Below are 22,091 nucleotides of genomic sequence, written 5' to 3'. Positions count from 1 at the left end.
GTTCACAAAACCAAATAAAGCTGCAAATATTTATTAATTTATGAGTTTGACTACTTTTACTAGATCCTTTGTTAAGTTATTACAGACTCACATACAACTAAGGCACGTGTCAGTTAAATCCATTTATCCCTACAAACATTGCAAGTGTATGTTTATCTCACAATAAATTAATACATAAATAAATGAATGAATGAATGAATGAATGGACTTTATGAGCAGCAGTACAGTGCGTGAATCAGTGTTTATCATCTAGATTAGTCCTGCCCCTTCTCCCACACCACACCGCCAGCCGCGACCCGGAGAGTCACGCTCGTGACGTCTACATTCCCCGATGGCCCGATCCTGTTCTCAGCCATATTGAAACTCCCACTTCTGCTGCCCGGGAAGGTAGTCGAAAGACTTTTTGACGCCTTTTGAATTTTGAATCTAAGTATTTTGCCCACGGAATAAAGTTACTGGCGATTGTGGCTTCGCTTTTACTGTCGCTTTTCGGTTGGACTGAGGTAAGCTCGCACGTTCCTGTTTCTAAACTTACGGGGCGCTCGTTGAAAGTGTAGTTGCTGTTTGTGTCATAGCTAGTTTTGCTTTGGCCCTGCCTTGTTTATGTGATCTACGTTAATTATGGTGGCTAAACCAGTGTTAGTAAAATGTGTTTGGTTAAACTAAGTTCAAAGGCTTTGTGTCGTTTTGTCAGTCAGGGAACAGCTCGTGTCTTCATTATCACATTAACGCTAGCTTTTAAAGTTAGCCTACTAACGTTAGCGTAAGGAAAAACTTTGTCAGAACTAACGTTATCGTAAAACCAACTTGACAACATAAGGGGTTGTCTGCCCAGGCGTGTTTCTCAAACGTTTCATTTAACCAGTATTATTATGTCAATCGATATAAAATTTTGTTATACAGACAGCTTCTCTGCTGGTTTGATTGGTAAGATAAGTTATTTTAGCCACAGAAGTTAACAAAATTAGAGTTGTAGCGAATTTAATCTAAATGTAACTCTCTTTTTATCTGAGAAAACTTTCCATGTTGTATAACTGTACTTAAGGCTATCACACCTCGTTTACCTCGTGAGTTTGACAGCCAGCCGAAACTTCCTACTGAAACCACCCAATCCTGTTTTTAAACAGCACGATGCCAGTCAAATTAAAAGAATAACCACGGATTAGTTATGGACTTTATTATTTATATTGTAGGTTAACCAGTTATACAAGATGTAACGTTTATGGTTTGCAGCCATATGGAAGTACTTAGCCGACCTGCTATCGATAGTATTATACAGCATAAAAAATATGACAAGGACACTGATAGTAGACATTGAAGAAATCCACAGGCACAAACGTAATTTGTTAACAGATTCACTTTCTTTTCAATACCTTTTAAACTTGTTTTAATGCTGTGTAGTTCATGTATTTTCATTCCGGTTCTGGTGTTTTTAAGGGTGCGTCGATATATCGACCAACATTCTGTATCGCCGATAAACCCATTTTCTGCTATAAGAAATCGTTGGATTGTTTTGGATCTGTGCGTCCTTTGTGTTTTTACATAGAGTACAGATATGCCAATTACAGGATATTAGGAACTAGAAAACAAGGAAACATCCCAAACTAGTGAAGGTGGTGGTCAAGTTGGTTTAATATTACTTTTATCTCATGTACTGTTTTGGTGCTTTATCCAACCCAGTCTCATGGAGTTGCGTATAAATAGCACGAAGTGTAAAAATCGTGCAGTACATACGCCAAATTCCACTTTCGCATGCATATGATACGCCAGTCCTTCCCATTCACTTAAACGGTGCATAGTTTTTTTAAAAATTGGTTTCTCAATTTTTTTGCTATTTTTTACAATTGTCGCTGGGGTTTTGGGTTAGCACAACTTTTTGTTATATAAAAATGACATCCTAACCCAAACCCCAACCTGAACTCCAAGCGACCATGGCTTAAATTGGGACAAAAACATGGAGAAACCTGTATATTAAATAACCTCATTAAGCAAAACTAACCCTAAACTCAAGCGAAAATGGTCTAAAAAACAGAAAAAATTGAGAAACCAATAAATAAAACGACAAAAAAAGATGCACTGTTTAAGTGAATGGGAAGGACTGGCGTATCATATGCACGCCAAAGTGGAATTTGGTGTATGTTTTTCACGATTTTTACACTTACACATCTACGTGAGACTGGGTAGGCTTTATCATAAAAATGTATGCCATGACTTCTATTCTTATATGACCGCGTCACCGCACACCTAATAGTGTTGGCCGATATGCCTCATTTTGAGATCGTCCTATCGTCAGCCTGTGAGATCAACGATACACAATAGTATCGGGGGGCAGGCAGTAGTTTACTAATTTTTAATTTTTTTTTTACTCATTTATAACAAGTCACTTGATTGATGGACATAAAAGAAACAAGGGTAACACTGTCATGAACGGAACCACCTTAAAACTGATGCCATTAATCCAAGCGTGGAAAAGCCCAGTATCTCTTAAATTTCCTGTGTGCCAGGGAGCGGGAACAACAAACTCGCTGGATTTAACCCTCTTTGCGCTCTCTAACCTCTCTATTACAAGGAAATGTCAGAGCCTCGCGTATTACAAGCTCATGTGCAAGAGAGAGTCCGAAATTAATCATGCGCATTGCAGAAGGAGTCCATGCCCGCGCATTCAGGAGTCCAACGCGCGCATTAAGTCCAGGTGCATGCGAGAAGGAATCCACGTGTGTTGGAAGCGCTCTCGCGCAAAGTGAAACCCACAAACCCTCTTATGCGAGGAAAATCACGCAATGCGCATGTTAATGCGAAATTGTGAGGATAATAATAATAACCATCGGCAACTATCGTTATGAAAGCGTGCTTTTTCAGATATGGCTGACGATAGTCAACACACGACACAATCTGCCATCGGCACAACCTTAACACCTAACATGACAGGGCGTTCATGTAAAACACCAGTTTTGTCAACTTAAGTCTCAAGCATTGGAATGGAAGTTTTCACTTCTGCATTAAGTGTAGAGCTAAGACGGAGTTGTTTGATTCACACCTGCACTTTTAAAAGTGTGTTGTGTTCTCTGTATCTGTTTTCACAAATACTTTCCTGCATCTGCAACTATTGCAAAGTAATTTATCTTTGTTGCTTTATGGATTATTTTGGACGGTCTCTCGTTGTGCAGTCCTATTGAAATAGAGCCCTCTCAGAATACTCCTGTTTTCAGAATGAGAGAAACAGATGTTCTGTGCATTCCTTCCTTCTGCTTTATTTCGTATCATTGGTCCAACCATGCTTTCAGACACCCAGGCTAGTAGTTTAAAATATTAATTTACACTTTTTTTTAAGATCACTCTAAATGTGTTCTGGTTTTTTTTCTTTATTACGGTAAGTCAAAATACAAAACGTCCCTTGGCACAATTAGGATAATTTATTCATATGTCAAGATGAACCATTTAAATCTTGTTTCTGTCAAAACTGCTTATTTTTCTGCTGTAATTTAATAGCTCTGTAAAATGTTCTCTATCTGCTTCATGACGTAAAACTACCTTTTCCAGGTCCAAGTCTCCACTTGCTTGATATGAGACTATAATCTCCAAAGCTGTTTATGAGTGGTATTTATTCATATCACACATTTAAGCCATATTTTTTATGAACTCCCAGTGAACACTACATTCTCCAAGCTCAAGAACGTACCAGACAACAATACTTTAACAATTCATAAAAGATTCATTACTTCCTGGCCATCTGGGATTTTATTATGAAGATAAAAGTTAGGATTGCGATTTTCAGCAGTTTTACACTGCACCGTGTTATTTTTAGTACACTCTGTTGTTTGCTTAAGGCACGTGATGAAACATTTGGACCCAGAAGTTGACGTCATACTTAACAAGCGTATAATCTGACTGAAATATAAATGAGATGCATATTATCCTTTAAAGTTTAAACTCTTTGAAGACAATGAGTCAGCCATTCAAAGAATTCTAGATATAAGTTAATTTACAGAGCAATGAGCATTATATTATAATAACACATTTTGAATTTGTTTAAGCGCAGCCAGCTCTTATGATAGACTGTCTGAGTTGTCAAAGTAGAGGTTATTGAAATAGTGCTGAGCCTGACTTGTCATGTATGTAATAATGTAAACAGACATAAGATCAATCTTTAGCCAAATGTCAGCAAGACAGGAAAGAGTCAAATTTTGATTTGCACAATGTGACCTTTGATGCATGGATCCTCAATTGAGCACTTTCTTCTTTTTTGACTGCTTGATTAAATTCGAGACCAAGATCTGAGCAAGGTAAACACTTATGTAATCCATAGCAGTGTTGATATCTAGGGGATTAGCTTAGCACTTGAACTTAACCAAGTACCTAGAAATAGTGATTGGCCTTTTTACATCTATATTTAAGCATTTTGCAGACGTTTTTTTATTCAAAGCGACTTACAGTTTACAGAGCATACCTTTAATCAATACGGATGTTTTTGGCATTGAACCCACAAGGCTTTGTACAGCTAATGCAATGTTTATTTAAATGCCAGTGCATGTTGGGTTGGAGTCCAACGCACTTCAATCGGTGAAGCCAATGGTGTTTAAGCCAAACAGAACAAGAGAATTTTAGCTTCCAGTGGTCTGAACTTGTTTTGACTAATCTGCGGCTTACTACCAAGAAGGTTATTCAAGTTAAAACACAGTGCATGCTTTGTATAGCTCATTGTGTTCCTTATGAAGCAACAGGTTTCATTTGCTGAATGATTTGCCAGTTAATACATAGGAATCATTTAGTGATGCACCGATGTATCGGCCGCCGATATTTATCGGCCGATTTTTGATGAATTTGAAACCATCGGCATATCGGCAATAGCACGAGAAAGGCAGATACCGATTGTTTATTAATTAACTGCATAAAGAAATCCATTATATGTAAAAAAAAAATTGTTAATGTTGTTAATAAAATAAATGCTGAATAGCAAAAACCACCTTTGAAGGTTGTCATGCTGTCTTATTATATTTGTTTTAGCTTAATTTGTGCTTCTCTTATTATGTTGGTCAGTTGAATGTTAATTAGATCCAATCCATGTTCAGTCAAAATAATTTGATGCAGAAATAAACTAGCTTATAGACCAATTGTATAGTATTGTATACAAGTGTTTAATATCGGTATCGGCATCGGTATCAGCCAGAAGTTGTCTGTTTAAATAGGCATCGGTATCGGCCCAAAAAAATCCTATCGGTGCATCCCTAGAATCATTCTTTATTGTCAATTGATTTTTAGGGTGCATCGAGTTGTTTATTGATATTGGATGGCTATAACTTTATACTATTAACAGTAATGCTTGCAAAGTGCATTTAAATTTGTAACTTTTATAACATCCGTATTTTAGTTTTTTTTCCCTAACATCTGTACCATGATGTTATCTCATTACTTGTGGGTTATTTAGGTGTGCTAAAGTGACAGGATGTACGGTTATGTTTTGTATGTGTGAATGCTTATTTTTGTGCATGTTTAATTTTGTTGGCTCGTAAGCTTAGAAATCATGCATAGCTTTATAAAACTTAAAAAAGTAGGTTGAATTGACTTGCAAACCCAAGTTGTTTTAATTTCATGCTGTATTTTTTACAGTGTGTATGTCTTGAGTTGGTAGGGATTCACCAGATGTGAAACTAGTCTTAATCAGTTCACAATATCCTGTGGTATAGCCAAGTAAGTTTCTGCTTCAGTACTTGGTGAAGTTAACAGTGTGGGCATGATTTAACTGCTTAATAGTTTAGTGTTAGCATTGTAGAGCAGAGTAATGAATAGGTTATTGGCATTTTGCGCAGGAATAGAAGATCGGATTAATATCTGTTTAACCAAGACTCATTTATGTGGTCGAATTTGAACAGTTTTAACAAGTCTATCTATAGCTGTCTGATCAGAGAAGTGACCCGGTGTGACCCTATAATGCTCACGGCCGGGTGTTATCCGATCGACTCGGGTTTTACACACAAGTTGTGTCCCAATTTAAAGGCTGCGACCTTCAAAGGACGTATTTTAGACTAGGCTAGAAAGGCTGTCTGAATTCGAAGAAATATGCTTAAAATTAAGCCTCAAAAAGCATCCTTATTTCTCCGCCCTGCTAAGGATAGAAAGAATGGATTCTTTATAGGCTATCCCAAGATTCATTACACGCCTGTAATTGCTGATTATAATGGCTGGATATTTTAAAACATTTAAAACCTTTATTAAAAAAAGTGCAGAAAAAAGTTTCTTGTCACTGCTTTAGTATTATAAGTTATAATTTGTATTATAACTAATCTGTGTATGTTGCGTATAATTCTAAGGTTGATTAATTTAATATACTGTTGGTTAGTTTAATCAAGGTACTATATTTTCTAAAATAAATTAATATTTTTCTGCTTCCATATTTATTTTAATAAGTCCGAAATGTCTCCGCTGTGTCCTGCTGACAGTCGCAGTGGGCACGTGCAGCAGGTGATGCAAATTATGGAGCCTCCGAAGGCTGCCACCTTTAAAGAACGAGTGCTCGCCTGCTGAGGTCGCGTCCTTAGAAAGTGGTAGCCCTTAAATTGGGACACAGCTATAGAGTCAGTCAGCGCGAAAACGATACAGGGCATAAGCGCTCCCCCGGTTTTTATTGTGGCTGACAACTGCATCTTGTTGAGAAGCAACACACGCTACACTTTCTTTCTCTCATGTTTTTATAAATGAACCATATATCAAAAATGTTTTCTCAGAGAGCACAGAGATTGTAGCAAATGCGCTAGTGATGCACCGATGTATCGGCCACTGATATTTATCGGCCGATTTTAGATGAATTTGAAACCATCGGCATATCGGAAATAGCACGAGAAAGGCCGATACCGATTGTTTATTAATTAACTGCATAAAGAAATCCATTATATGTAAAAAATGAGTTGATGTTGTTAATAAAATAAATGCTGAATAGCAAAAACCACCTCTGAAGGTTGTCATGCTGTCTTATTATATTTGTTTAAGCTTAATTTGTGCCTCTCTTATTATGTTGGTCAGTTGAATTTTAATTAGATCCAATCCATGTTCAGTAAAAATAATTTGATGCAGAAATAAACTAGCTAATAGACCAACTGCATAGTATTGTATACAAGTGTTTAATATCGGTATCGGCATTGGTATCGGCCAGAAGTTGTCTGTTTAAATCGGAATAGGTATCGGCCCAAAAAATCCTATCGGTGCATCCCTAAAATGCGCAATGCTGAAGTAAAGCCTGTTGCATTGAAACGAGCAATCACTACTATTGTTCAAATGAGCAATGTAAGCTTACTCAAAAAAGTCATGTTATCAAATAATAGGGGTTGGGTATTAAATTTATGGCATGGGATATTACATTTGTGGTTCTACATGTGTCCGGGTCAAACTTAAAAGTATTAGATGGGTCTACCTACGTCGATTCTTAGCTCACCCTGGAACAAGTTCACGCAACAAGTTAGCATATGGTGGTGTGTTCTTGATAACAGCTTTCCTAAAATATATCCTATTCTATTTCCAAAATATGAAATATCCCAGTAAATTGCCTAGCTTATTCTTGCCGATACACAGTCCTAGTATTTGGTGACCTTTTTCAATGTGGGAATATCATATTTGTTGCATAAATTTCATCTGGTCACGTCGACTGGACTCTGTGGTTTTTATAATCCACCAAATAGTTTTAGTTAATAACACCCCTATAATTGCGGTCAATCCTCCACCATATCTAACAGCTGGCAGCAAATTTTGTTCAGTAAAAGTTTTCTGCTTTATAACTGTAAGCTTATCCTTATTTTAGAAGGAAGGCGAAGGTTGACCTATCAAGCCATATTACTCCACTACTTTTCTCAAAGCTACAGGTGGAATGGTTCTTTTTTATTTTGTCATGAGATTTCCAAATAGCAGCTCTGGCATACATTTCCTCGTCATAAATCTCATATTATGCAGACTTAGTTTGGACTTTTTCTTGGAGGTGTCATTTGTTTATGGTCATTTATTAACTTAATTGTTAAAGTGTCACATTTTTTTCATGGTAGGCATAATGCTATAAAATGAAAATAAATCTCTTTTAGAGGTTGACCGATTGTGGATTTTACCAATATCGATAACTAAATTAGTCCCTACTTGCCGATAGCCGATTAATCAACCAACATTTTTTTAAATGGATACTGTATAAAAAACAAAGATAACACTTATGTCTATTATATGTGTAGTCTTGTACTTTATTTGCTTCTGTTTTAACACTTAATGATTATCTCATCAAAATAACAAAAGATGTATAGCAGTGATGATAAAAAAGAACTGAAATCAGATTTTGATTTGTTGGATATGTTAACATAGCTGCATATAGTTATTAACTTGAAATATAGATAAATCTATATGGATATGGATAAATATGGATAAAAGTAACCAGCTGGATATAAACTAATGCAAATAGATGATAACAATCATGCCGTTAAACATTTGTGTTGGATTTATCTGAATGTATTTCGGAGTGTTATGTAAGTAATCTAAGTATTCTTGCTAAGTATGCGTTCACAACAATACTTTTGCACACGCGCTGACGAGAACGAGCTCTGAGGGAGGTTGCTCGGAGGTAGGGGGGGAGGGACATGAAATTGTAAACATTTGGAAACTGCTCAATCCTCCAGAGTTGCCGACGGCAGCTTTAACACTTAATGATTATTTCATCAAAATAACAAAAGATGTATAGCAGTGAGGTACCACTAATATTACCATCCTGTCAGCCTTGACGACAAACTTGGGTTTCTGCTGTTGTTGTTTTTTTTTTTGCTAATGCAGCATCTATTTAGCAAATTAATTACTTCATAACGATTTGAAGCAATGGACGCACTCGGAAAAACTATCGGCACAGATTTTTTTTGAAAGCCGATTGTTCCACCAATGAACTATCGGTGCCGATTAATTGGCAAAATCGGTCAATCTCTATTCTCTGTTGTGAAATTCTGTAATCAAAATCAAGCTATCTGAAACAATGAACAGGAACATTTTATTGAATAGCCATAGTGGCAACAAAATTTACAGATTATTGTCATTACACTGTTTTATACATAATCTCATTGAAGTTGAAAGATGCATAAAGCTCAAAATGAGAAGTAAACCTATCTGTACTTTTGTTGTATTAGGGAAAGTAAATTCTGTAACTGTTGCTTCAGAATGGAAGGATCTGAAAGTGATATAAACAAGCTATTAGCCTCACAGCTAAAAGCAAATGTCATTGACTAACTTTCCTTTTAGCCAGAAGGGCATTCACGCCCTTATAATGTGTAATAGTTTTTCTTTACTGCTCTTCTGACCATGTACCCTCTCATGTTGTTACTTTTTTTGTTTTAATGAACACAAAGGTATATGTTTTGAGCAATGTTTGTAAACAAACCAGTTTATGTGACTCATTCACTTCCATAGTATTCTTTTTCCTTCTTTGAAAGTGAATGGGGCATCAGAACAAAAACATTTATACAGGTTTGTAACAACATGAGGGTGAGAAAATGACAGTATCCATTTGGGCTGTAGCTGAAAATTTGAAAGTTCAAAGAGATGGCAGCTTTCCTGTGAGTGGGCGTGGTTTCAGCACTGACAGCGGACACGCCCCCAGCATTTGAGAGCAGAGAATGCTGCTTAATTTTCTTAGATTTTGATAACTTATTTATTTTCTAGTAAATAAAATTAGTCTTTCATGATATCCAGTGGGCAGATGCTTAGATGAACATGGAAACTAGAAAGATCATTCATTAAACATCTGCGAAACCTGAGCTATCAGTTCTTCGCTCATCTCTAAGCCTCTATCTCTTTCCAGTCTTCTTTCTTGTATTAAGATAACATGGAACTGGTATCAAAAATTAACTTTTTCTTTCTTTATTTTTTAAAATGACTGTATTGTTTGCATTGACGTGTCATTTTACATTTTTATTATGATAAGAACATACCGTATATTGTCTGTTCATGTCATATATTTTAAATGAATTAATGCAGACATCCAGTATTCCAATCACCTATGAAATCAAAATGCAGAAGTAGCTGATAAAATGTCACAGTAAACACTCAACATATAGCTATAGAGCCTTTTCAAATATGTTAAATATATTTTAAAGGTATTTTCAACTGCCTTTTTGGCTTAAACCCTGGTTAAGATGTATGATCTCAGTCATAGGATATGTTCAGCTTATTTGTGTCACAGTTGTAACTCAACCTTAAGGTGAGAGCCGTGAGAAGTCGAGAGGGACATAAATTTAAGTTATATGTTGTTGTTGGCTGGCGTGTCTGACAGCTTGTGCTTCACTCTTTCAGATGGACTGTTAAGTTGGTTAGCATCTGAAAGGTCAGGTCAGGTGCTGGCTGTTAGATCCGATGTGTTAGTGTTCTGCAGAGAAAGAACAGTCTGGTCTGCACCTGCTTTCTTCCACCTGCAGCTGTCTCTGATCTCTTTTACAAAGTCCTTAATGAGCAAAGCTGGGCTTAGCAGCTGATGTGTTGCAGAGCAACTGTGAGAAATGGAGAAAAAACATGACACCAACTTTGTATGTTGGGGTGGGGGTGATTTGTTGTAAAATAACATAAATATATATTTCAATTAATTGTTTTGCACGTGACCCCATCTGTGAAATCCAGATTAAAGTCTCATAAAGTTTAAATATCCATTTGGTACTTGGTTGTGAAAAATGAATTATTCAGTTTAACACCCATTTATAAGCATCCCACTCACTTCCTGAATGAAATAGAGGCTAATACTTCAGTTAAGGCATACTCGCATTGTACTTACTTGACCGAACTGTACTCAAATGTGATTGTCCCACTCCCTCGCTGGTCTGCACTCACACTACTACTTTATGATCTGGACCTGAATATGCTTACGTCATTTATGATGTGATTTGTTTTGAAGAAGGCTGGAAGATATGCGCTCAACCATTTGAGTCTGCACAATAGAGTTCATTGTAATTGTAAGATTGTGGTGTATTAGTTGTGTTTGACTTCTTGCTAAAATGTGAATCATGAATTTTTCTCCATGGGAAATGAGATCACGATTCTCCCACACAATTCTCATTTTTTCAACAAAAACATTTATTGCACTCAAGTAAAAAATATTGTGTTACACAGGACTTTCATTTATAATAACGTGTCTTAAAAGTCTCTCTTTCTTATTTTAGACCCCTTAAGATGAGTAACTTAAAATGTGTTAGCTGTTAAACATAAACAATGTTGACATTAATAAAAAAGGAATAATAATAAATAGCACCTGTGCTTTTGTATACTCATACTGGCCAACCTTAACACTTTAAAAACACAAATCCTTTAAAACACTAAACGATCAACATTTTGAGGCATCAGGGAAAACACAAGCATGTTAGAATGTTTCCCTTGTGCTAAAACCCTTTCTTATGGGGAACTTGTGATGGTGATACAGAGGCCGTTTCTCAATCTGAAGGCTGCAGCCTCCGGAGGTCGCATTTCTAAGCTCTATAGGTCATCAAGAGAATATTATTTCAGATTATTAACAATTATATAGTTGACTCTTATTCTTAGTTAATCATAAATGGTTGTAGTACGTTTTTGAATTGTGTATATGCAATGCTCATTTAAATTAAATAAACCAGGCTTGATGACGTATGCAGCCTGCATATGCGACCTCCTGAGGCTGCAGCCTTCCCATTGAGAAAGTCCAGAGGTATTTCTTTGCCTTTTTTCGGAATCAATATTGATGCTCTGGCCCTCTAATATCCATCGCTCACTTTACTTGGTTTGGTTAGCTTTCCTATTGAGTTTAGTACCACTTCAGAGTGGGATGGATTTTAGGCGTGTCGTTATATTTGCTCTGCCTACTTCTGTGACATCATACAAAAAGTGGAAGCGAGCATCGTTGGAATGCAGTGTTTCCCATACATTCATTTATTTATCAGTCCACCACAAAATCAAAAGTAAGCTGAGCTGACCCGACTGGTGGGGTTCTATGCACCAAACCACTCAGAATAGAAAACACAGACGTAACATTATGATGGGCTCCAGTGTTATGAGAGTGCTTTACTTCCTGGTTTCTTCAAAACAATCGCATCCTAATTACAAAAACGCACCCAGGCACGGATCACTCAATGTCTAATGTGAGTGCATGCTTCTGGGGGAATAGGGAGGGCGGACAATCGTGCTGGGGCACAGTTTTGTTGGGTTAGCCCTAATGTGAGTGCGCCCTGACATGACTGACATTACATGGTCAGTGCATACAGGGAAGCCCTTCCAGGTCTCTTTCAGATCAGATTAATTATTTAAATTATTTAAACCATTTACAGTACAATTATTTTAATTATTTTGCTTTGATATGTAATGCCAGTTGTATGTGGCTTTGGTACATTCATGTTGAGATGTAAAATGTATCTGGTCCTGTACGTCGCACCATTGCAAACATCTTGTTTGTGGGTGAGAGGGGTCTGAGGTCTGGTGGAGCTTCTAACTGTGTTAAAGTGCTCATCATTGACCTTTATGCCACTATGCAGTGAGGTAGCGGACCTACAAAGACAGCTCGAAAGAAGCTGTGTACTTCTCTCTTTTAAACCAGCGACAAGGTTAGGAAAACCTCTGTAAACAGTGGGTGTTTGGAAAACTAGATATGACACATTTGTCCTAGTTATGTTATTAGAAGTGTGTTAAAAAGCACTAGCTTATATTTATGCCACAAGACCAAGGGGAATAATCAGTGGTCTAAAAGGTTTATGTTTAATAATGCAACTTATAATGGGAACAGATTTGCTATTTTGTGCATGTGATATTGTTCACATGTGATATGTAATCTCTATTAACTCTTTCACCGCCAGCATTTTTTAAAAAAGTTGCCAGCCAGCGCCAGCGTTTTTCATGATTTTCACCAAAGTTTAATGCCTTCCAGAAAATGTTCTTCTTCAAATATATAAACATACAATATACCAAATGAAAGAACAGACCCTCTGCTTTCAAAAAAAAAAAAACGTTTAATCCTACCTTGAGTAGTTCTTTTGTAATCAGCTTTTGAATATGGGTAGGTTTCTGCAAAAACACCACATTTTTAGCAAAAAGCAGAGATAATTCCATGTTTGTGACGGACTTCTCATAGAGATCCCATTCAGAGCGATCTTTAAAACAGACACGGACATGCAGCAGCTTGCCATAGGGCAATACTTCCGGGTTTAAAACGTTTCGGAAGGGCGCCACCTAGTGGATAATAGCGGTATTGCGGAAAGACGGAATATCTCGTCATTGGCGGGGAAGCGTTTTCTCTTAATTGACGAGATATCTCGTCAATGGCGGGGAAAGAGTTAAATATTTGTCTGTAGTCAGAGCCAATGGTGTAGTGGGCAGCGCTCCAACATGTGGTGCTTTCGCACTTTTTTGATTCTTCTGGTCATTTGCCGTTTCCATACCCCTCTCTCCTCCCTGTACTTTCCTTTCCTCTCCTGTATCACTGTTTAAAGGAAAACACCACAGTTTTTCAATATTTTACTATGTTCTTACCTCAACTTGAATTAATTCATACATTTTTTTCAGTGCATGCACTTTTAATCTTTGTACAGCCCTTCTTGAATGTGTTAGCATTTAGCCATTCATTCCTATGGCTCCAAACAAAAGTTTTATTTTGTGCCACCATACTTACTCGTGTAAATACTAATGTAACATTCTTTAAAGAAAACATGGAAGTGTTTGGTGGCTTCTAAATTCATCCCTGTTTGGAGCCATAGGAATGAATGGGGCTAGGCTAAATGCTAACACATTCAAGAGGCGCTGTACAAAGATTAAAAGTGTACGCATTAATAAAAGATAGGTATGTATTAAAAGTATCAAAGTTGAGGTAAGAACATAGTAAAATATTGCAAACTGTGGTGTTTTCCTTTAAATAAAGGCAAAAATGGCCAAAAAAATAACGTAAAATTTTTTTTCTCTAGTATGGATGAACAGCATTCATGCAATATAGTTAACAAACATTCGAAAAAGTGGTTAACCAGCAACACAGACGCAGCAGCACAGTAATACTGATGTAATGAGGTCACAGATATATGTGTCTAGAGTCATTTATGACACACACACACAGCGTTGGGTCAAAAAGGACGAACTAAGCTATTATGTTAAACTAACCCAGAAAATGTTTGTGACCCCACAATTAGTCAAAAGAACTCAACATTTTGGGTTGAAACAACCCATCATAGGTTAAATTACAACCCAACACTGGGTTAAAAATAACCCAGCATTTTTTTTGGATTTCTTTATTAAAAACCTTGTGTTTTCTAGAAAGAGTTTTCGTACACCAGACCCAATTCATCTATTTAATAATTAAATTTTTTGATTGCATTTGTTAATTTCATTTTTTTATCAAGACTGATGGATGGTGGTGCTGAGAACAGTGGCGGCTGATGACTGCTCTTCCGAGGGGCGCAAATTCAAAATATGTGTTCAGATTGCCGTGTTTTGCTTAGGTTTTCAAATGATGTGTTTGTTGCGTCATGTGAACCATGTGCATCACGTGTCTTGTCAAAATAAGTGCCTGCTGCACATGCGTCGAAACCATTTATGATAAAAGAGACGCTAACGTTCACAAAATACACGCAATACACTCCCTTAACATTAAACTCTGATTACGCATGAGATTATGCGAGTATCTGGCAAACACAAGCGTTTCTTTTATCATAAACCCTTTAGACGCATGTGCAGCAGACATGTATTTTGACATGACACATGATGCACGTAGGCTCACTTGACGCGCAACACATATTTTGAAATGACGAACCACACACATAACGGGCTAAATATATGTTGTGACAAACTTTGCATGGTGCGCCCTCGAAAAAGAAGTCACTGCTTGCCACTGGTTGAGAAATACTGCCAAAACATGTATAGCCTTAACTACCCAAGTGCCCAATAGCAACAGTGGTTTGCACTGTTCAGACAGACACTGGTTATTGAACTGTCACATGTTACAATGGGCAATACACAGGAGGTTTCAAATAACTAGTTGTCCGAAACCTCCTGTGTATTACCCCTTGTAACATGTGACATACATATACAGGCTGTGGGAAACCCCTGCAGTAGATTTCATTACTTGAGGAAGTGTGATTTAGGAAAGTGATGTTGTGTGGGGACGTCGGCCCCTCACGTTACTTCAGCCTGCCTGCTGAGTTCCTCTGAGCAAATATATTTTAAGAAAGTGTGGTGTAAAAGTTCATATTTGTCAAGTCCTAACACCTCAAAATTGAGGTGTATGTTATCATACTTATAGCCATGTTTATGTCTCTGTAAAGTGCAAATTCCTTTAATGCTTTGAATAGGATGAAAGTGTTATTGCTTTTACTTTTGGTTCTTAGGATGATCAAAGGTGGCCTGAAGCTTCCCCAACTGCTTTTGGTCTTGGTCTTTCTAAAAAGTCCACAACTGAGCAAAATTAACAACTATTAAGCCTGGACGTTACATGAGTAAAGTTAGCCGTGTGGGTATTTTTTCCAGCTCACGGGGTGTTGTGCTTGGAGATCACATCAGAAAAATTTGTGGTTTGGGTGTGAGATTATAGATCAAAGTGTAGGATGTTTTAAATGTCATTGTGTTTACTTTCCTGGTGCAGGGGGTGGGAGGGGTGTTGTATGCCTTATTGCATGATAGTCATCATGATATGAGGAGGACTGGGGTTTGCCTTATCCATGACATGACCAATATATGGCCAGTTGTTTTTTTCACTACTCCAATTGACCATTTTCAACTGCCCTAAATCCCTTCATACCTGCCTGTGAGACCCTGGCCGGTCAGATCACTGCTATTGCATGATTTCCTCTGTGTAAAAAGGCAAAGATTATGTTGGTGGTTGTCATCTGTGCCACAAAGCACTGCAATGTGGTGGTAAGCCATCTTTGTGTAAAAGTATGGATTAGATCATTTGTTTCAATGAATAAACAAGAAGTTTATTATTTGGACCTGCTTATTCAAATTCATAGCATTATGAGGATGCTTTTTTAAAATAGATTTACGTTTTTGACCAGGACAGGTGCGCCTTAAGAGGCGAACAGATGGTATGTAATGTGAGCGATCAGACCCTGTTGTTCTGCGTTGAATAGATAATGTTGCTCTTTTTTTTTCTCTCACTGTCTGTATAGCATTGTAAGAGCTGATACTAAAAACTAGGGTTTGACAATATACCCAAAGTCCCTTTAGTGATATCTCGTCAGAAGGGTGACATATTTGCCACTTACAGGAAGTTATGTCAGTCGTGCAAGATTAAAGTCCTGTCTACTTGAATGGGGAAAGACTGGTATCTCTTAAAATTGTGTGCTGAAATTATATTTAAAGGGGACAGAGAATGAAAAACCATTTTTACCTTGTCTTTGTTGAATAATGTAGTCTACCCGCATTCCTAAACATTCAAAAAGTGCTGGATATGCTAAACATCTCAGTCTCATAGAAATTCCTCTTTTAGAAATGTCAGCCAGAAAACAGCCCAATCTGAAAAACTGATGCTTATGACATTTTTTGAGTGGCAGCAAGTCAGCCAGTCAGTAATGAGATTGCAAGTTAGGCCAGTAGGGGGAGCCAAATAGGTGCAAAACCACTTGTTTAAAATCCCCCACCCTAATAGAGCTATCTAAGAGAGGTTTCTAAGGCATTACAGACCCAAACAAATTTTTTTTGTCTACATGTCACATCACAGAACAAGGATAAATACCCTGTTCAATCATTCTATGTCACCTTTAAAGAAAATATTTCTGACCAACAATTACATTTGACATCAACAGTATCACGGATGCAAGAGACACCTTTTAGCGACATTTGTCGCTTTGAATCCAAATTGGGTCATTATTGTGATTCTTCTAGATCTGATGGGTTTTTTTAAAGGTATATTTTTGGCCATTTTTGCCTTTTTATTTAAACAGTGATAAAGGAGAGGACAGGAAAGTACAGGGAGGAGAGAGAGGGTATTGGAGGGCAAATGACTAGGGATGCACCGATACCACTTTTCCCATCTCCTATCTGATTCCCGAATTCTGAGTATCGGCCGATACCGATACCTGCTAATCCGATACAACTGTATTTTTCTTGAACAATTTAAATTACGCACGCCCGCGCACAGTGTGTTTTCACTGTGTGTTTTTTCTGCTACATCTATTATTTAAAATGATAAAAAACAATTATTTAAAATGATTTACATGTTACAAGAACATTAGTAATTATTAACCATGGCAGTTTTTAGGAGAAAATAAAGTAGGTATGTTTGATCAAATAAGTATGCTAAATATATTTTCCTTAATTGCGCAAAAATGTCACAGTAAAAAGCTAGTTAGTGTGCAGATGGTTATTTTGGGAATTATACACTTGACCGGACCTTTTATGCACATTCCTGGTGCAGAATTGATGCGCCTAAATAATTTTGAGTGTGCCGAAAGTGCGAAAGCACCACATGTCGGAGCGCTGCCCACTACACAATCAACTCCGACAATCTGATGAGTTTTTAAAATAGGGGTGAGTGTGTCTGCAAGGTCAGGCTTTGGATAGGGTCGCAGTGAATGAAATTTTGAAAACCATGTCCAGCTGTTGTGGTAATGATGTCATAGCCGGTTTAGCGAGTTATGTTTAACAATTTATAGACACTTCGCATGCTGCAGAAAGCGATGACATTTGTGCAGATTGAGTGGACATACTCAACTCATAAATCAGTGTTAGACAAAGGCGAATTGCAAAGAACATGCACATTTTTGGCTTATCTACACAACCATCACTTAAGTAAAGGTGCACTGGTTTGCTTTTTTGAAGTAGTAGTTGGCAGGGCCTGCATTCGCAATCTTGGCATTGTGTCACCACGGATCACTCGCGGATAACCAAAAATTGGTAAAGAGGCACAATGTGCAATATAACATGTGTTCATGTTTCACGTGTAAAAAAACGCTGTGTTTTTCCACACAATTTACTTATCTCTATAACGCTGCTTTCACTGTCCTAAAAACGGGCTGATGTCTTCCTTGTCCTATGAAGTCCTTCCTTCACAAATCTGTAATGAGTTCTGATTGTGTAGTTTGTTTAGAGTGTTGTGATTCGACAGCAGCTTAGCCTGGCGTTAGCTTAGCTGCCGACTGACGTATTCCTGTGTGCGGAGGTTAGTCAAAAAACTGTTCTAGTGACGTCATTAAAGCAGGAAGTAGAGGGCTGTAGTCCAAACAGGCCATTCGCTGTAGTTTTTAAAAGGCGAATTCTGTTTAAGAAAATATATCGCCTGGCAGTGAACTTTGAGCTTTATTATTTTACAGGCATTATTTTAACAGCAACATTAGACGTTTAACTAGGGTTTAAAAAATGGGATCAGAAAGAATGTGACCTTTAACATGGGGGATCTATCACATTGATTTCCTTTTAGAGCCAGTCTCTAGCAGCTAGTTGACGAACTGCAGTTTAAGTCACTTCCACGTTGGCTTCATGATAGAGATCGGAAGTTGCCCCTTGGTCTTAATTGGAAGGTGGGACTTCTGTTGCCAGAGCGGCCATATTGAGCATTGCTTTGTCCCCTATTCATAGTAATAGGAGTGCCCAATCTTGTTATAAACTTTTAATTTACCTTAAAAATGATACTTTTTGCAGTATGACCTCAGTACAACTTAGCATTTGTGTATTTGTTCTAAATGGCGTAAAAAATAATTTCAATAAACTGTGGTTAATTTACCTCAAATTGACCTTAAATTCAACATCAATTCAACCTTTAAATCTTTTATTTGTTGTCACAGTACTAATTTTATTTAATAGGTGTAGTTTTCACATTTACTTTTGCAGCCATTGATCTGCTTAAAATGTTCATTTAATATCAGTTGAGGATCCAAAGGGAACCTAACACAAATATTAAACATTGATTATTTCCTTTTCATGCATTTTCTCTCATTGTAATTATTTATTCTCTTCCCAGGTGTCTAAAAGATGGTGGACCGCTTGGCGAACAGCGAGGCCAACTCCAAACGCATCGCAGTAGTGGAAGCCTGTTTCGGCACAGCGGGCCAACCGCTGGCCATCCCAGGTCGAGTGCTCATCGGCGAGGGGGTTCTCACGAAACTGTGCCGCAAAAAGCCCAAAGCCCGGCAGTTCTTCCTCTTCAATGACATACTGGTATACGGCAACATCGTCATCCAGAAGAAAAAGTACAATAAGCAGCACATCATTCCTCTGGAGAGCGTCACCATAGACACGGTAGACGATGAGGGTGACCTACGGAACGGCTGGCTCATCAAAACGCCCACAAAATCCTTCGCCGTATACGCCGCCACGGCAAATGAGAAGACGGAGTGGATGAGCCACATCAGCAAGTGTGTCTCGGACCTGCTGGAAAAGAGCGGGAAATCTCCCACCGGGGAACATGCTGCCGTCTGGGTGCCCGACTCCGAGGCGACCATATGCATGCGCTGCCAAAAAGTGAAATTCACCCCCGTCAACAGACGCCACCACTGCAGGAAATGCGGCTATGTCGTGTGCGGCCCCTGTTCGGAAAAGAAATTCCTGCTTCCTAGTCAGGCATCCAAACCGGTTCGCGTGTGCGAGTTCTGTTACAAACAGCTCTCCACGGGCGCCACCCTGCCGCCCCGTTCGGACTCCTACAGTCGGCCCGGTTGCGATTTCTCCTCCGGTAATCTCTCCGATGACGAAGATGAGGATGACAGCAGTGACTGAGGGCACCGGTCTCCCTTCCCACTTTCAGGAATATTGACAATCTTTAAATCACATCCCAATATTTTAGTCTCTCTGCTTTTCCTTCAGGGTTTAACATTTTTGCAAAGGTTCCATCTTTTGCAGCCATTTTATTTTGTGGCGCAAAAATTAAAGACTGTGCATATAAACAAAGGTTTGAGGGGAATTGTTGTAAGTTCCTGCGTATTTCCGAACACTATTTTGTCACTACTTGCGTGCGCACAAGTAGTGTTCCACTTTGTCACGTCCCAATGGCACCTCTCATTCTTATACTCCTCTTACACTGATCATTTGAACCTCTTATATATCCAATTTGCTTCCTTTTCTCTCCTTATTTGCTGTTATTTTCTCTACTACTATGCTGCTATTCGCTGGAGTGGAGTATGTTGGGTGACGTCATTGTAGGCTATTCATAGCCGTCCACTCACTGCAGACCCTCAGGTGAAGCCATGCAGATTCGCAACGATGCAGTTGTTGTACACTGAATACAAGAGCTGCATTTAATGCAAGCTAGGTTCAATTATTTTAAACAATAAGCTGCATTTAAGGCTTTGAATAACTAACCACTAATAAACCATCTCCTGACGAAATTTCTAGGTTGACTGTTTCTAGTAATTGCAAGTGACAAATCAGATAGAAGATGTTTCTAAGCTTGTAATTGTATATGTAGTCTTGTCTAGTGCAGAATTCATCTGACAGGGCTGTTGCCGCCTTAGTGCCTTCTTAATAATTTATTCTCAGGAAGAACGTCCTGGTAAAGAAATTTGAGAAACTATTGAGGCTACAGTTGAATTTCGTCACTTCTGGACTGGTTCCTTTCTTTACGACACTTGCCTTCGTTCGACGGCACAGTACGGAGTTAGTGGTCTACCCTTGTGTACCAATTTTATTGTGTAATCTTTCCGAAATGGTCCAGTCGAAATAGTTTTCAGAAAGTTTAAATCGTGTCCTAAGATTGATCATCACATGAGATCCGGCAGTGTCTGTGCTTTACATGTTTCTAACTATGCTGGTGTCTCACAATGACTTAAACTCTAAGAGAAATGCGCATTAGCATGCAGCCCACAGGAACTGGAAGCGCACATCACTATGGCGGAAGATGTCGTCCATTTTCCTCATCGTCTCATTGGAGTCTTTGTGTTAGCGAGGTCACGCATGACGGTCAATCCTACAGGTTTTGAATGGGAATTGAAAGCATTATAAGGAAGTGACTGACACACGGCCTCCTTTTGTCTGTTTCACACAAGAGCTGCACTAAACGCTTTCCAAAGTGATCATTGTATGTGTTTGCAGATTTTGTAGAGAGGTTGCCAGGTTTACAGTTGTTTAAATGTTAAGCTGGTGGTTAAACCAGCTGTATCTTTGAGAACCTCGTGTCTCAGTACTGAATACTTGATCTCACCTGTGAAGATATCAGATTAACAAAACTAACATTAAAAAGGGATGTTTAATAAATCTTGCTCAGACCATGATCCTGTAAATCATATGCAATAACAGATTAAAGTATTTTTGCTTTTTCAGATTGCGAGACTTTCGTGGGATATAGTAATAGGTTTACAGTGATTGATTTAAAGGTATTTATCTTATCTTGCTTTTGCAATATAACAATAGATTGCAGGTTCATTCTGGAACAGTTGTTTTAATATTTCCATATGTAACCTGATGATATTCTGAGATGATTTCTGTGTTTTAATGATGCTAATGTTGTAATATTCTTTTTATTTGGCATATGTTGTAAACTTTGTACAGTTTTTTTATGTGTATATGAATATCCTCATATTTGGGCCCGCAGGTGTTTTTTGTTTCATAATGTGGTTCATGCGTGTTTCCTGAACACTTCTGGATCAGTTACCAGCACTTTACTATTTCTGCAAACCACAAGAGAAGGGCGCGGCCTGAGAAGGGGCGGGGTATGGGTAGGATGTGAGCGGGGAATACTACATGTCTTCACACATAGAGTCTGTCTGCAAAGAAACGTGAATGGATAGTTCTCGTCTTTTTTATAGATTTATTTACCTTGGATTGAGGATGGGTAAACAAAATTGGCAGATACTTAAGCTTAAGAGATTTCTCAAGTTTCATTTATGATTCCCTCATTTTTTTGGATGGATTTGGATATTTTCTGTTTTTTTGTCAATGTTGACATTATAATTCTCATGTAATATTCTGAAAGGGCTAAAAACTGATTGTAATCCATCATATCACTAGATACTAATTTTGAGGAAAATATATGCATTGCTTACACTCTTGTGTCTTGTCTTCTGTAACTTAATCCCATACCGGATGAACAAGCAGCTTGGCATGTGTGATGGAGAAAGTTTTTATGTTACCAGATAGGAGCATTCATTTCAATCTTTGACATTACCTTAGTCAATTTTAAAGATACCAAGATTATATTTTTATTGAATGGTCTTTACATTACG

The 22,091-nt window shown here is 38.0% G+C and overlaps 2 protein-coding genes across 3 annotated transcripts in view; one reads left to right on the top strand and one right to left on the bottom strand.

The window, feature by feature from the left end:
• Positions 1-251: 251 nt before the first annotated feature.
• Positions 252-21,912, top strand: plekhf2 (pleckstrin homology domain containing, family F (with FYVE domain) member 2). Of its 2 annotated transcripts, none has more exons than XM_055210911.2 (2): positions 252-387; positions 18,896-21,912. In XM_055210911.2, exon 2 carries the CDS (start codon positions 18,907-18,909, stop codon positions 19,648-19,650), a length of 744 nt encoding a protein of 247 aa, XP_055066886.2. In that variant the 5' UTR covers positions 252-387; positions 18,896-18,906; the 3' UTR covers positions 19,651-21,912. The 2 variants fall into 2 exon arrangements, with proteins under 2 accessions (XP_055066886.2, XP_055066885.2); XM_055210910.2 differs by having other exon boundaries at positions 284-503.
• The window catches only part of cfap418 (cilia and flagella associated protein 418), a 46,459-nt gene continuing 34,297 nt past the window's right edge, over positions 9,930-22,091 (bottom strand). Inside the window, exon 7 of the mRNA XM_055210912.2 lies at positions 9,930-10,493. Within this exon, the coding sequence (XP_055066887.2) occupies positions 10,468-10,493 (26 nt within the window). The 3' untranslated portion in view covers positions 9,930-10,467. The remainder of the gene's footprint in view (positions 10,494-22,091) is intronic.

This window comes from Misgurnus anguillicaudatus, chromosome 10, assembly GCF_027580225.2.
Source record: "Misgurnus anguillicaudatus chromosome 10, ASM2758022v2, whole genome shotgun sequence".
In the NCBI taxonomy this organism is placed as follows: domain Eukaryota; kingdom Metazoa; phylum Chordata; class Actinopteri; order Cypriniformes; family Cobitidae; genus Misgurnus; species Misgurnus anguillicaudatus.
The sequence above is the reverse complement of the archived record's forward strand: the minus strand, read 5'-3'. Positions and strand labels throughout refer to the sequence as shown.